This window comes from Garra rufa, chromosome 15, assembly GCF_049309525.1.
Source record: "Garra rufa chromosome 15, GarRuf1.0, whole genome shotgun sequence".
Lineage (NCBI taxonomy): Eukaryota > Metazoa > Chordata > Actinopteri > Cypriniformes > Cyprinidae > Garra > Garra rufa.
The window spans coordinates 7659923-7677504 of NC_133375.1; the positions used below are offsets into that span (position 1 = coordinate 7659923).

Sequence of the window (17582 nt, forward strand, 5' to 3'; positions counted from 1 at the left end):
AACCATTTTTTAGTTTTCAGGGGATAGTTTGGTTAGTAAGACAGCTGACAGAATTTTTGTGGGCATGAGTAAAGTAAAATATTGTCATATCTGAAAGAAAGCAAAGTTATTTTCTAAGTTAAGTTTTTTTCTATTTATCTTTGCTTCATTTTTAAAAATTCATTATTTTGAAATCAAGACAGTCTCAAAGTCTATCAAGAACATGCACAGGTCATGTTTCATCCAAAACAAACATACACACAAAGGAAATTAAGCCTAATAATCAATGAATCAATCAAGGTATTTATAAACTTAGACTTCTTCCCATTTCAGAGTGAATGGTGAATCGAAAATATTACCCACTAGATGCATCTTGTAAGTTATAAACAGTACTTAAAATAATTTTTATGTCTGTGAATGTACAGCAAGGGTTTTACAGCATTGCGTGTACTGAAGCTTTACCATTGACAAGAGTCCTGGGCCAGAGTGTTTCATTCTGAAGTTCTCATCTGCAAACGGACCCCTGTAGATACTGCAGATACCAGTGCCATCACCCTGATGGACAGAATGTAGTGTTTACAACCACTCACAGAGATAGAAAATCTGAATCACTCAATAAACTGTAAGACAGAGGCTAGCTCATGTGCGAAACCAAAACTACATATCAAGGGAAACTGAACATGTATCTGGGAGGAGCTGTTATCTGTGTATGTGCCCTATAACCACTAGAGGCACACACAAGAGACGAAAGACAGACATGTAATCTGCAAGTTTTTTTTTTTTTTTTTTTTTAAATCATTTACGCCACCGGTTCAATGTACCATTTAATTAAAAACTGATGTCAAGGTCACTGTAATAAAGATTCCATACTTTGTTTACTTTCAATTTCAAACCAATCATTTACCATAATTGTAAGCATTCTATGTGTGGGCCAACAATATATGGAGTTTTCAATGTTTTTAATACAGATATTTATTATTATCATTGCATATAAAGTAATATTATAATTTATTGAAGACCAATGATTAATAATTCACAAAGCTGTAAAATAAAATGAAAAATGTTTTCCACGCTATACTAACAATTCACTAAAAGTATTTGAAATCAGAACATTTGCATTATGATGCTGTCAGAAGAACAAAAACAGACACAAGGGAAGGCAGGACCAATGACAGGATCAATAGCAGAAATTAAATCAAATAAAGTGATTATCTGGAGTACACTTATAAAAATAAAGGTCCTTCACGATGCCAAAGAATCACCTTTTTTGTTTAAATGGTGCCATAAAGAACCTTTAACATCTGAAGAACCTTTCTGTTTCACAAAAGGTTCTTTGTGGTGAAAGATATGGTTCTTCAAAGAACCTTTGACTGAATGGTTCTTTGTGGAACCAAAATGGTTCTTCTATGGCATCGCTGTGAAGAACCTTTTAAAGCACCTTTATTTTTAAGAGTGTACTCAGCATATTCATCAATACATTCATAGTAAATACAGAATCTAATAAAAAACTCAGTGTTTGGACTCAATTTAAATTGACATGGTTGAAAATAATGAATGTTTACTGTCGCCATTAAATTTCCCTCCAGCGGGCGTAGTTCTCAGAGTAATAAGACACGTTGCGCTCTACTTTTGTGTCCATAAACGCTTGTTTTTTAGGTCAACAGCTTGTAAAAACTTCATTCAGATTTGACAAGGAGTCAATGGAGAGCGTTGGATGGTTTTTCCTCTCGGTGGGTGTGGTTTTCAGATTATGATGCATGTCACTTTGTCTCTATATGGAGCAAATTCTTGAAATGCTTTCCTCAAAAAACATAATTTCTTTACGACTAAGGAAAGACATACATCAACATCTTGGATGACAAGGGGGTGAGTAAATTATCTGGAAGGTTTGTTTTAAAAGTGAACTAATCCTTTAATATAAAAGTATAAGCTTTACATTACAGCTTTTAAATCCCCCAAAATGTACTTCCATCAGAATCACCATTCAAAATCATCTTACATCGCTGTTTTACTGTTTTTGGTAAAATGGCATTTGATCTTCTTTAGAAGTTCACTTTGTTAACACTTGGTCGGTACTTCTGAAGCAATGTAGGACGATGATAGATACCCTAACTGTCTTGAACACATATTACGCATGTGCATTGCAAAGCTAGACAAGACGAGCATTTGTGGTTAAAAAGTGTATAAATATTAATTTGTTTTAAAAAATGATGATTGTTTTACTAGATAAGACCCTTATTCCTTGGCTGGGATCGTTTAGAGCCCTGAAGAAGCTGCATTTTGGAAGTTCACTATATGGAGATAATTCCTGAAATGTTTTCCTCAAAAAACAATTTCTTTACGACCGAAGAAAGAAAGACATGAACATCTTAGATGACAAGGTGCTGAGTAAATCATCTGTAAATGTTTGCTCTGGAAGTGAACTAATCCTTTAAACTGTAGTTTAAAAGTTGTAGCTCTTCCGTAGTTTAAAACTATGATTTTAAAGCTGTTATAATTGTAGCTTTAGTAATTATTTTAATGTTTATGAATTGGCCCCATTCACTTTCATTGTGAGTGCCTGACTGTAACCTTTTTGAAATCTTTCCTCTCTCTCCACTTTCTCAGGATTGGACCCAAAGTTGATTTATCTTTTCTGGAGACTGGTGAGGCAACCTAGGAGCACAGAGGTAACTTTGAGATGGTTCACACTGCAGAACACAAGATCCAGGGGGAGAGGTTGGATACAGACCCAACACCGTCCACCTTACACATCCCTAAACCTACCCGTCTCCAAAAATAAAGGTGCTTCACGATGCCATTGAAGAACCTTTTGTTTAAATGGTTCCATAAAGAACCTTTCAGTTTCACAAAAAGTTATTTGTGGTGAAAGAAGGTTCTTCAGATTATAAAAGTTATAAAAGGCAAGAAAGAGATGGTTAATTAAAGAACCTTTGACTGAATGGTTCTTTGTGGAACCAAAAATGGTTCTTCTATGGAATCACGGTGAAGAATATTTTAAAGCACCTTTATTTTTAAGAGTGCACCCCCTGGATGTGGATGTAACCTTGCCCCCTGGATCTTGTGTACTGCAGTGAGGGGCTACACTGTAAAAAGTTTTCACCAGTTTCAACTTAAAAACTTAAGTTTAGCAGCTGCCTTAAGATTTTAAGTTAAATCAACTAAAGTCATTTAAACTCAAGTTATATCAACTCATTTTTATTGTAATAAGTTAAAATTACTTGTAGTTTTAAGCTGATTTAACTTAAAAACTTAAGGCAGCTGCTGAACTTAGTTTTTTTAAGTTGAATCTGGTGAAAACATTTTACAGTGTACTGGTAACTTCAGGGCCTCTGGGGGGAGCTATCTGCACGTTTGGACTTGCTGGTGTGCATCTTGTGTGTTAGAGTGTGCAAAGCTCTGTGCTCCTGGTCGCATCTACCACAGTGAGTCCTGGAGTACTGCCAGCACTGCACAGTTTGCATGTCTCCCTAATCAAACACACCTGATTCAACTTCATTATTAGAGACTCCAAGTACAAACCGGTGTGTCAAGTATCCAAGGCATCCGAAATGTGCAGTTTAGGGGGCTTCGGGAACGGGAATGGGAACTACTGGTCTACTGCTCACCTGTCTGTGCTGAGTGAGTGTATAATAAAACACTTGTAAATATTGTAAATATTCATCTTTTTTGGAAACTACAGCAGGTGTTTATAATGGCTCTTACTTTTATTGGGGTTAGGTAGGGAAGCTCTAATAGGGAAGCTCTCTGTGTTTTTCTTTAGCTTTTGAGCTCTAGTTACACCGTGAAAAAATATTTTTAAGTTGTAATATTATTGTTGGAGTTTTACATACTATAGTGAAGTACTACTTCAGTCTTTCTGTAATGTTTAATTTAATGTGTTACTTTGTTTCTTTGTAATTACACTCTTAAAAATAAAGGTGCTTATAGGTGCCATAGAAGAACCTTTTTTTTCTAAACGGTTCCATAAAGAACCTTTAACATCTGAAGAACCTTTCTGTTTCACAAAAGGTTGTTTGTGGCGAAAGAAGGTTCTTCAGATTATAAAAAGGTAAGAAAGAGATGGTTCTTTAAAGAACCTTTGACTGAATGGTTCTTTGTGAAACCAAAAATGTTTTTTCTATGGCATTGCTGTGAAGAACCATTTAAAGCACCTTTATTTTTAAGAGTATACTTAAAATTTACTTGCAAATTCTGAGTGAAAACTTTCAAAGTAAATCCTTTTTTTTTTCATTGTAATTTAGTTTTCTTTATGGAAAAGTTAGTCATTTCTGTGCATTGTTTTGGTCTTGCTTATCCAGTCTAAAATGTTGCATTGGTTTATTTATTTAGGTAATAAAAGGGACTTAACTTAAGAACTTAAGAAAAAACACAGGACAAACCCTTTAATTTCTGAGCAGGCCTTATTCCAGTATTTAAATCTGTCTTCTTGTTGTTTATTGGTCTGATAACAAAAGAAGGGTCTAAAAATGTTGGACACCCCAGAAACAAATCAAATTGCAGAACATAAAATATATATGGATATAATTATAATTGGATTACATATCATATAAATATGACCAATGGCAAAAATAGACTGGAAGAAGCACTGCACTAAACTAATTTCTAACTAATTTCTTAACTATTTATTCTGAAAGGGAAAATTAACTTTAATGAATCAAACTAATACAAAAGCTTATGACTAGAAATATAATTGCACTTCCTTAGTTGCTCATCTATAAATGCACATCCTTGTTTGAAAAGATGACCATCATGTATGATTCTGAAACATGCCAAAAGCCATACACCTGGATGATCTATTCATCATCTAACTAATTGTCTGGATCACAATTCAAAACTTACATTGACAAAATCACCACCCTGAATCATGAAGTCCTTTATCACCCTGCCAAAAGAAAAGATGGACATTATAATTTACAAGCAGGTTAAAAGACAAGCTTTAAAGTAATTTGTATTGTTTTTTTGTTTTTTTTTACAGATATTTTGTGGTCACATAACACACTTTTATGGGTATTTTGCAGCAATGTTGTGATATACAACAATTTATAATATATATACTGACATAAAGCCTTTGACCTAAATTCAGTGCGGTGAAACTTTATTTCTATAGACAATATCATAGTGCCATTTTGAATAGCAAAGGTTCAGGGTGGATTTGCATTGAACTTTTGTTAAATGAAAAACGTTAACACCTGTCTGAAGGACAGAACCATGAAAGCCAAAAGGTTTATACTTTAGTATTACAAATTTGAACAAACCTTCAAAAAATGTCTACTTAATCAAGCTATTACTGTTGCTCTTAAGCCATACAACACTAAGTATTGTTACACAATATAACAGTCAACAATACTGATTAAAGAGTCTCACCGATGAAATGTGCAGCCTTTATAGCCTACAGGAACACCGTCCTTCCTACATTGAATAAAAGCAGCACATGAACAAGGTACATGCAAATAAAAGCAAGACCAGGAAGAAAGAGCTGTGTACACAGCATGCTTCAACGGAATAAAAGCTGTGTTTAATCTGTAACCTTATCCAGTGCATGTTACTAACAATGATTTCAACATCCTCCAAAGCATCAGTCACAATAACTCATGAAATGCAATTCGAGTAGGTGGTATTATAGGTTCAGCCATGCATGTGGTTGAAGTAGCACAGCCATTTATTAAAGGGATTGTTCACCCTCAGGCCATCCAAGATGTAGACTTTTCTTCAGTACAATGGTAAAGATGACTTTTAACTGAACCCATGATGATTCATAATTTTCGAAGTCAGAAAAGCACATACATGCTAGAAAAAATTAATACCCATTGCACCTGGCAAGATACATATACAGGTCCTTTTAAAAAAATTAGCATATTGTGATAAAGTTCAATATTTTCTGTAATGTACTGATAAACATTAGACTTTCATATATTTTAGATTCATTACACACAACTGAAGTAGTTCAAGCCTTTTATTGTTTTAATGTTGATGATTTTGGCATACAGCTCATGAAAACCCAAAATTCCTATCTCAAAAAATTAGCATATCATGAAAAGGTTCTCTAAACGAGCTATTAACCTATTCATCTGAATCAACTAATTAACTCTAAACACCTGCAAAAGATTCCTGAGGCTTTTAAAAACTCCCAGCCTGGTTCATTACTCAAAACCGCAATCATGGGTAAGACTGCCGACCTGACTGCTGTCCAGAAGGCCATCATTGACACCCTCAAGCAAGAGGGTAAGACACAGAAAGAAATTTCTGAACGAATAGGCTGTTCCCAGAGTGCTGTATCAAGGCACCTCAGTGGGAAGTCTGTGGGAAGGAAAAAGTGTGGCAGAAAACGCTGCACAACGAGAAGAGGTGACCGGACTCTGAGGAAGATTGTGGAGAAGGACTGATTCCAGACCTTGGGGGACCTGCGGAAGCAGTGGACTGAGTCTGGAGTAGAAACATCCAGAGCCACCGTGTACAGGCGCCAGGTCAAGCCACTTTTGAACCAGCGGCAGAAGCGCCTGACCTGGGCTACAGAGAAGCAGCACTGGACTGTTGCTCAGTGGTCCAAAGTACTTTTTTCGGATGAAAGCAAATTTTGCATGTCATTCGGAAATCAAGGTGCCAGAGTCTGGAGGAAGACTGGGGAGAGGGAAATGCCAAAATGCCTGAAGTCCAGTGTCAAGTACCCACAGTCAGTGATGGTCTGGGGTGCCATGTCAGCTGCTGGTGTTGGTCCACTGTGTTTTATCAAGGGCAGGGTCAATGCAGCTAGCTATCAGGAGATTTTGGAGCACTTCATGCTTCCATCTGCTGAAAAGCTTTATGGAGATGAAGATTTCATTTTTTCAGCACGACCTGGCACCTGCTCACAGTGCCAAAACCACTGGTAAATGGTTTACTGACCATGGTATTACTGTGCTCAATTGGCCTGCCAACTCTCCTGACCTGAACCCCATAGAGAATCTGTGGGATATTGTGAAGAGAAAGTTGAGAGACGCAAGACCCAACACTCTGGATGAGCTTAAGGCCGCTATCGAAGCATCCTGGGCCTCCATAACACCTCAGCAGTGCCACAGGCTGATTGCCTCCATGCCACGCCGCATTGAAGCAGTCATTTCTGCAAAAGGATTCCCGACCAAGTATTGAGTGCATAACTGAACATGATTATTTGAAGGTTGACCTTTTTTGTATTAAAAACACTTTTCTTTTATTGGTCAGATGAAATATGCTAATTTTTTGAGATAGGAATTTTGGGTTTTCATGAGCTGTATGCCAAAATCATCAATATAAAAACAATAAAAGGCTTGAACTACTTCAGTTGTGTGTAATGAATCTAAAATATATGAAAGTCTAATGTTTTCAATACATTACAGAAAATAATGAACTTAATCACAATATGCTAATTTTTTGAAAAGGACCTGTATATATTGAAGTCAACGCGAAATGATCGGTCTGTGCAGGAAACTTAAGAAGGATTAGTTCAGTTCCAGAACAAAAATTTACAGATAATGTACTCACCCCCTTGTCATTCAAGATGTTCATGTCTTTCTTTCTTCAGTTGTAAAGAAATTATGTTTCTTGAGGAAAACATTTCAGGATTTCTCTCAATATAATGGATACGAATGGTGCCCCCAAGTTTGAACTTACAAAATGCAGTTTAAACGAAGCTTCAAAGGGCTCTAAATTATCCCAGATTCCCAGCCAAAGAAGAAGGGTCTTATTTAGTGAAACGATCAGTTATTTTCAAAACAAATTGACAGTTTATATACTTATAACCATCTTGTCTCGTCTCTGCAATGCGTAGTCTGAGTAATTTGGGTCAATACAGTTAGGGTATGTCCAAAAACTCCCATCTCGTTTTAGTCTTCAAAATCATCCTACAACGCTGTTTTACCTTTTTTTGTAAAGGGCGTTTGATCTTTTTTGTATGTTCACTTTGTAAACACTGGGTCGGTAGTTCTGCAGCGACAGGACAATTTGGAAGTTGGGGAAGAAAATGAGATGGGAGTTTTTGGACATACCCTAACTGTATTGAGCCAGTTCACACAGACTACACATGCACATCGCAGACAGGTGACAAGCATTTGAGGTTAACAAGTCAAATTGTCAATTTGTTTCTAAAATAATCGATCGTTTCGCTAGATAAGACCCATTGAAGCTGCATTTCAACTGCATTTTGAAAGTTCAAATTTGGGGGCACCATACATATCCATTATATGGAGATAAATCCATAAATGTCTTCCTCAAAAAACAATTTCTTTATGACTGAAGAAAGAAAGACATGAACATCTTGGATGACAAGAGGGTGAGTACATTATCTATAAACTTTTGTTTGAAAGTAAACTAATCCTTTAACATTATAACAACATCATTACCTGTAATCCAGAGCCTTAGACAAACGGCCCGCAGTAACCAGGTTTGCAAATGAATCATTCTTATGAACCGGTTCTTTTTAGTGAGCAGGATGAACCAGCTCTCAAATCTCACTTTCAGAATATTGTGTGGTTACAAAAACTGGTTATTTTGGTTATTTAGTTATTTGAACCAGTTCATTTTCCACCATTTGTCTGAGGCTTTGGATTACAGATAATTACTGTTGTAAATAATGTTCAGTTTATTGCACAGACCAATCATTTTTACTTCATAAGATCTTAATACATTATCATCTACAATATCTCACAAAAGTGAGTACACTCCTCACATTTCAGCAAACATTTTAATGTGACATTACTATAGAAATTAAACTTGGATATATTATAGAGTAGTCAATGTGCAGCTTGTATAGCAGTATAGATTTACTGTTCCCTGAAAATAACTCAACATACAGCCATTATTGTCAAAATATTCATCATGTTAATGTTTCTGTCTGCTTGACAGGACCATACAAAGTTGTGTATCTTGTATTAGAGCAGTTAAAATTAGGTGCTTTAAGTACAATTCTCTCATACTGACCACTGGATGTTCAACATGGCATCTCATGGCAAAGAACTCTGAGGATTTGAGAATTAGAATTGTTGCTCTCCACAAAGATCGCTAAGGCTATTAGAGGTTCAGTAACACAGTGGTCAGGGTCATACAGAGGTTTTCCAAGATGGGTTCCGTTCGGAACAGGCCTTGCAAGAGTCGATCAGCGAAGGTGCAGAACCTGGCTTCAAAAAACAGATGCATGAATGCTGCCAGCATTGCTTTAAAGGTTGCATACAGTCGGTTTGCATAGGCGTCATCCCAGAAGGAAGCCTCAACTGAAGCTGGCTCACAAGAAAGCCTGCAAACAGTTTGCTGAAGACAACCTTTCCAAGAGCATGAATTACTGGAACCATGTCCTGTGGTCTGATGAGACTATAAGATAAACTTGTTTGCCTCAGATGGTGTCCAGCATTTGTGGCGATGCCCTGGTGAGGAGTACCAAGAAAATTGTGTCTTGCCTACAGTCAAGCATGGTGGTGGTAGCATCCTGGTCTGGGGCTACATGAGTGCTGCTGGTACTGGGGAGCTGCAGTTCATTGAGGGAAACATGGATTCCATTATGTACTGTACATTCTGAAGCAGAACATGATGGCTTCCCTCCAGAAACTAGGGCACATGATAAACCCAAACACACCACCAAGATGACAACTGCCTTGCTGAGGAAGCTGAAGGTGAAGGTGATGGAATGGCCAAGTATGTCTCCAGACCTGAACCCTATTAAACACCTATGGGACATCCTCAAGTGTAAGGTGGAGAAGCACCATGTGTCTAACATCCAGCAGCTCTGTGAGGAGTGGAAGAGGACCCCAGTTGCTTTCGTCAACGAAAATGACTAAATATCGTCGTCAACGAACCTTTATCACGTGACGAAAACGAGACGAAACGAAACGAAAATGCTGGTCATGTGACGATGACTATAATAAAATGTATAATGCAATATCGTTGACAAATAAAAACAAGACTAAATGTGGTTTACAAAATAAAAACTATACTAAAATGTCTCTTCATTTTCGGCGACGAAAACTAGACGAAGCGAAATGTTATAACGTTAGATTGATGTGCGCATGCCCAGTAGCCAGAGCTGTATCCCTTCTATCCTAAACCGCAGGCGACGTCACTTTCTCAAGTCACACTCGCGGCATTATTAGAAGACGACTACAAACAAAGTTAAGTTTGACACAGAGAAAGGGACCGATGGCTGGTCAGCTGTGGTTCGTCTTTGGGAGAAAAAGAAGAAATGACCCATACATTTTTTCCTACTTTTTAGTAGTGATGGGAAAATTAAGCTTTTCGAAGCACCAAAGCGTTCCCCTCAACTGAATCTAAAAAGCTTCATTACTCGAAGCTTTTCAACACTTTGTACTCTAATGACATCTTGTGGTCAAAGGTGGAAAACGTTTCTTTTGCGTCCCAGATGTCAAAGCGATTTTTGGACAGTTTCACATAATGAATCAATTTGTGCTACGGAAACCATAAGAAATATTTTACTTACACAAATTAATTAATCTGTAAATAAACTTATAAAAGTACAAGCATGATTTGTGTAGCCATAGATGATCAAAGTAAATTAAGAATATTGTTAAATTGACTAATATTATTATTAATCAGAAGTGCTTTTGAAGCGGGAATTACTACAAAATGAACATGCACAAAACTACACGTACATATTTATTCGTATTATGATTTATTCTTAATAAAGAAGTGAATGACACTTGTGTTGTTTGAATCAGAAAACGAAGCAGTCACGTTTGTTAAACTTGAATGTATTTTTTTCTGGCATTGTCACGTGATGCTATTTTATTTTATTTATTGTTTTTATTTTTATTTTTTATTTAAATTTATGTGTGTGTACCTCCAAAAATGTTTGGTAGGTAAAATAAATGTTGTAATTTCAAATTAGAGCATCTTCCATGTCTGGAATGGATGTATTCTTGAGCTTATAAGGTAACAATAATATAAGATAACCTTGTTTGAAATGGGTTTGGCTAAAAAAAAAAAAAAAAAAACTTTGGTTTCGTCTATACTACTAGGCACTTATTTACTATATTGACAGGGTTAAATAAAATTGCATTACTAAAAATAGACTAAAATACAATTTTCATTGACTAAAAATTGACTAAATGTCATCAGTTTTCGTCGACTAAAACTAGACTAAAATGTCATCAGTTTTCATCGACTAAAACTAGACGAAAATAGTCATGGGTAATTCTGACTAAAATAAGACTAAAATGCTCAGACTTTTAGTCGACTAAAACATGACTAGACTAAAAAGTGTATGAACATGACTAAAACTAATAAAAACTAAAATGACAGCTTCACACAAAGACTAGACTAAAACTAAAATTAAAATCGGCCGCCAAAAACAACACTAGATCCCAGCAACAACCTGTGCAGCTCTGGTCAATTCCAAGTCCAGGATGATTAAAGCAGTGCCAGATAACAATGGTGGTAACACAATATATTGACACTTTGAACAAGCTCACTTAGGGTGTACTCACTTTTGTTGCCAGCATTATTTTGACAATAATGGCTGTATGTTGAGTAATTTTCAGTGGACACTAAATCTATACTGCTATACAAGCTGCACACTGACTTCTCTAAAATATATCCAAGTTTCATTTCTATAGTATTGTCACTTGAGGAGATATACTAAAATTATTGCTGAAATGTGAGGGGTGTACTCACTTTTGTGAGATACTGTATCAGGGATGGAAATTAACTTTTTTGTCCACCGGCCAGTGTGGCTGGTGGATTTCAAAATATACCAACCACTAAATGTTTTTACCAGCCACTTTATGTTTTTAACCGACAATGTGTAGCTGCATGTGAAAATGAATACTACAAGATCTACTATACTTGAGCAGTTTATTTAATCTCAAGTCTCAATAAAATACTGACATTTTCACCGAATTTTTCTATCATGATACAGAGCTGTCTTCACAACTACACAACTTATAGCCCACATACTATAACAGCCTAGATATTTTATGTAGCCTAATTTGTGCGCATTGGGAAGTCGCTCTCTAAACGCAGGGTATTAAAGTGTCTTTTGAAAGCGCGTGCGCATTTTACTTTTGGTTTCGTTTTTACTATAGCGCGAAACTCTCGGCAGCGTAGAGCGTGCATTCTAAAATACAAGAGATTACTTAACAAAACCGTTTGGGTGGACACCAACGGGATTTTGAAAAGCGTGTCCCCAGTGGAAATTACGCCCCTGTGTGAGTGGAACTCTGCCGCCGAGTTATCATCTGATGTGAATGAATGCCGCGTCGTACAGTATATTGAGAAAGACCCGCCATGAATTGCATCTGACAGAATGTGCGCTGTAGAACGAAATACAATATATTTCTTCAAAAGCAGATTGTAAAGATATTTTAACAGACCTCTTAACGCCTGTGATGTATCGCCACATTTTTTTGAAGGTGTGCCTCCGCTAAAAGTGTCCGCCGTCGTCTTCTTTGTGTATTTTAACTGCAGTTCGCAACTAACGTTAAGGTGCATTACCGCCTCACGCCGTCCGGTTGAAGTATGTTATTTTTATTTACCCGCCACGGTGGCCGGTGGGTGAAGCGAGTTTACCCGCCACAACACAAAATCACCCGCATTTGGCTGGTGGAGGGTGCTTATTTCCATCCCTGTACTGTATATCTTGGATGGCCTGAGGGTGAGTAAATTAACTGCAAATGTTTATTTTTGGGTGATCTTTCCCTTTAACTTACTGAAATCTGAGTCGGACTTACTTGAATTCACCAGTACAGAACTGCCTGAAAAACACAGAGGAGAAAAAAAAAAAAAAACAGATTTACATGTCTGTTATAATGCCTGCCTGCAGCAATTCCACTGAAATTTAGAAGTTACGTTTAGAAGAGACAATAGCTTGTCATGTAAGCAGTGAACACATTTTGCATACATACACACACACACACACACACACACAGTTTTTTCAGAGCATATCCTGAGTGGGTGTATGCATAAAAAGACTGTGAAATCATCTTACCGAAAATTTTCCGCAGTCTTTGGAACAATGTCAGCAAAAAGCTCTACCTTCATTCTGCCCACTTCCTGAAAAAAAAAAAAAAAACACAATTAAATAAAAGCTGATTACAAACAAAGAGACAAGTTTTTCTTATTTAGATTGACCCTGAGTCACATTCAAATGAAAGGTGTTGCATTCTCTGGTGCGGTGACAAACAGAATGCACTTTTTAGTCATCTGTGGAAAAAAAAAGCAAACAAAAGCATACAGGATGTGAGGCATTAACCACGGACGGATGATTTGTTGTTGTGTGCTTGTGGAATGAATGAATGTAGGTTGTTGTTGTTCTACATAAGCACACGTGAGAAATGAAGCGTGCGAGTTGGAGCTGTCACAAGCCCACGTGGGTTATCTTGGCCATAGTGTCGTACAAGAGCTCCTTGTTTGGACTCAACTAATGGATAAATCTAGTGCCACGTTAGTACAGCAGTTCTCTATTCTGAGGACATTTGTGATAGTCAACCAGCCTGAGAATTATTTAAGATGACGATGGGGTCGGTAACAGGTATGACTTTAAAACTAGAAACTGTTTTTCATACTAAACTAATAAAAAGTCAATGCTAACTGACTTATTGATTAGTCTTGGTAATTTGGAAAGGATCCAACTCACAGAAGCAAAGAAATGCTTCTGCATGGATTGTTAACCAATGCTTAGAGTTACAGAAAAGTAAATCCTTTTATCCTTTTTATGAGGCTGAGAATCAAGAGAAATTTGTGAAACTTTTGTTTTGAAGGAAATGTGAGTGGTTCTTGCTCTTGCAAAATTAATGAGCACCAAGATGCTTTTGTTGTGGGTTGTTGCCAGGGCGCTGCCATGTGGTTGATAGGGCGTTCGGGACAGTTGCTAGGTCATGGAGAAGTAGCTGCTTTTGTCTCCAAAAATTTGGGTCTCTAAGAACGATCTGAATCCCTCTTTCAACGCAAATCTTTAGGATTTTGACCTTTTCACACACTGATAAAAATGATTCTGTGGTGTAGTAAATACTACAGAAAAGCAAATGTAATTTCTACATGAAAAAAAAAAAATGTAGGCAATAATTAAAAAACAAACAAAAAAAAATAATTCTATATTGGTACTTAATTTAAGGCGAGACACTGCAGGTGAATAGGGTAAAAAAATAACTAATAGTAATCACCTTACTTACCCGGTTGATTGATTACATTTATAATTGCAAACATTTTTTTGTATTACAAGTTCCCTAAAATGGTAGGTCTAAATATCATTATCAACTAAATGTCAGTTTCAAAATTCTTATTTACATTTTTTGACATAGAGTCAAATTGTTTTTACAGACGGAATCTCATTTTGCCACTCAGAATAAACTTGGAACAATATATATTTTTACATTTTTGGGGGAATAAAATGTTGTGTAAAATCAAGCTAATGATATATGAATAAATCCCTCTGTAAAAACCTTCAGGCTACAGACTGGAATAAAAATGTAAAGTTTGGTGTGTGTAAGTGCTACTGAAGTGGAGATTTATGGCTCAGTGTAGGAGAAAAAACTCATTTTGAGAAAACAGTCTTTAAAAATATGGCTTGTAATTTAAATCTACTGACACAAATGGATAAAGTGCTATAAAAGAAACACTTAACAGTGTCTTTTGGAGTGTTTTCTTTCCCCTAGTCTGAAAAAAACACTCAATCTCAAACTTGACAGGTGCATAAAAAAACAGCATTTTTGCCTGCAGTGTCTCCCCTTAAGCCTGTAAAAGTTAAAGAGTAAATACAAACTTTATAAAATTAAGTAAAACCTACTCAACTTTTCTGATACTGGTGTTGCCATCACGCATTTGGGCATAATTAAATAATAAGGTTGATTTTTTCCCCTGCTTTCCAGCTGTATTTACACTGTTTTATCATTGGCTTTGTTGTTAAGATTAAGTAACATCTGGAGTTCATTTTCTCCTTTAAATGACACATTCATGCTCAAAAAATGAACCACAGAATGTTACTGCCATCGTGTATTGTCTACCAAGTATTGAAGTCTCTGTGTTCGGATGAGCGCCGCTTTACTGATTATGTAGATATGGTATCTACATGATATCTACTGTATAATTTACTTTAAAAGTATGGTTTAATTGGTGTTATATTAAGTAAAACCAAAGTATTGCCAAGTTAGCTTTGACTAACTGGCCAAGCTAAAGTTACTTATTTTCTTTGTTAAAGTTACTTTTGCTTAATTATATATAATTTCACTTATAGAATGATGCAATGTCTTTACGTTTAATAATAAGTTGATTGTACAGAGCAGCAGAAGTCAAATTTACTTAAGATTTGTTGGTGCAAATTGTTACAAAGATTTTTTTTTTTAACAAATCCCACAAGTTATTATTATTTTTTTTTTTTCAGTTTTGCTGGTATTGTGCATGATTCATTGGTGCAAATTCTTGCAATTAAATAAAAAGATGACAGATGTTCTAAACTGTGTGTTTGTAACTTCCCAAGCGACACACTGCAAAGAGACCACACTCTAGAAGGGTTTCTATTTGACTCACTTGGTGGGCAATTTGGAGAGAAAAAACAACCTCCAAACCAACAGGAAGTTGTGGCGAGTTGTAGTTCAGAGAAATGCTGTCAAAACGTAAACCTACTTTTAATGACAAACTTTTCTTGGAAATATTTAAATAGTTTCAAAAGGGTGTGAAAACCTACACAGTAGTCAACATTTGGATCCAAACCTTTCATCAAAGTTGTCCTAAAACCAACACAATACCCCTTCTTTTGATGAACTTTTTTGATCCACTTCAAATGCTGACTGCTGTATGCCGAGAATGTTTGATTAAACTAATTGTGTTTTTGATTTTTGACTTTAATTTTCAAGCAAAAAAAAAGAGAAAGATAATAAGTATTAACTAGATAAAAAAAGTTTGTCAAGACAACTTTTAAGTTGATCAGAAAGTGTAAAAAAAGGTTTAAAAGTTTTAGAAATGGTTTTCAGTGAGAAAAAGATTGAAGTTTAAAGTAGTTTTGAAGCTTAAAGCTTGAATGTTTTGAAGGCAATACGGTTTCTAGCTTATTTAGCATGTTACTAGCATGTAGCTAACATGATTAGCAAGTTACTAGCATGTTGCTAGCATGTTTGTAACATGATTAACATGTCAATAGAATTTTGCTAACATGTTGATAGCATGTTGTTAGCATCATCAATATGTTGCTAGCATGTTTCTAGTAAGATTAGCAAGGCACTAGCATGTTTCTAACATGATTATCACGTTGTTACAATTTTCTTAACATGTTTAGCAAGTTACCAGCATGATTAACATGTTACTAGCATATTTCTAGCCTGCATTAACATGTTATTAACTTTTCTAGCCTAATTTAACATGTTTCTAACATTAGTATGATGTTAGCATGTTTCTAGCATAATTAGCAAGCTATTAGCATGTTTCCAACATGATTAGCTGTTGCTAGCATGTTGCTAGCATGATGTTAACATTAGTTTCTAGTATGATTAGCAAGGCACAAGCATGTTTTTAACATGATTAGCATGTTGTTAGCATTAGTTTCTAGTAAGATTAACAAGGCACTAGCATGTTTCTAACATGATTAGCATGTTGTTACAATTTTCTTAACATGATTAGCAAGTTACCAGCATGATTAACATGTTGCTAGCCTGCATTAACATGTTATTAACGTTTCTAGCCTAATTTAACATGTTTCTAACATTAGTATGATGTTAGCATGTTTCTAGCATTATTAGCAAGCTATTAGCATGTTTCCAACATGATTAGCTGTTGCTAGCATGTTGCTAGCATGATGTTAACATTAGTTTCTAGTATGATTAACAAGGCACAAGCATGTTTTTAACATGATTAGCATGTTGTTAGCATTAGTTTCTAGTAAGATTAGCAAGGCACTAGCATGTTTCTAACATGATTAGCATGTTGTTACAATTTTCTTAACATGATTAGCAAGTTACCAGCATGATTAACATGTTGCTAGCCTGCATTAACATGTTATTAATGTTTCTAGCCTAATTTAACATGTTTCTAACATTAGTATGATGTTAGCGTGTTTCTAGCATGATTAGCAAGCTATTAGCATGTTTCCAACATGATTAGCTGTTGCTAGCATGTTGCTAGCATGATGTTAACATTAGTTTCTAGTATGATTAGCAAGGCACGAGCATGTTTTTAACATGATTAGCATGTTGTTAGCATTTTTCTAACATGATTAACGTTACTAGCATGATTAGAATATCGCTAGCATGATTAGCAAGTTACTAGCGTGATTAGCATGTTTTAAGCATGTTTCTAGCATGATTAACAAGTTATTAGTATGTTTCTAGCATGTTTCTAACATGATTAGCATGTTGTTACAATTTTTTTAACATGATTAGCAAGTTACCAGCATGATTAACATGTTGCTAGCATATTTCTAGCCTGCATTAACATGTTATTAACGTTTCTAGCCTAATTAACATTTTGTCAACATTAGTATGATGTTAGCATGTTTCTAGCATGATTAGCAAGCTATTAGCATGTTTCCAACATGATTAGCTGTTGCTAGCATGTTGCTAGCATGATGTTAGCATTAGTTTCTAGTATGATTAGCAAGGCACGAGCATGTTTTTAACATGATTAGCATGTTGTTAGCATTTTTCTAACATGATTAA

General features: G+C 35.8%; 1 protein-coding gene across 1 annotated transcript in view; it reads right to left on the reverse strand.

The window, feature by feature from the left end:
- The window catches only part of ppih (peptidylprolyl isomerase H (cyclophilin H)), a 45868-nt gene that overhangs the window by 4702 nt on the left and 23584 nt on the right, over nt 1-17582 (reverse strand). The window contains exons 2-6 of the mRNA XM_073819317.1: nt 12926-12990; nt 12669-12692; nt 5347-5391; nt 4822-4864; nt 442-534 (exon numbers count right to left, since the gene is read on the reverse strand). Coding sequence (XP_073675418.1) covers nt 442-534; nt 4822-4864; nt 5347-5391; nt 12669-12692; nt 12926-12990 — 270 coding nt within the window. The remainder of the gene's footprint in view (nt 1-441; nt 535-4821; nt 4865-5346; nt 5392-12668; nt 12693-12925; nt 12991-17582) is intronic.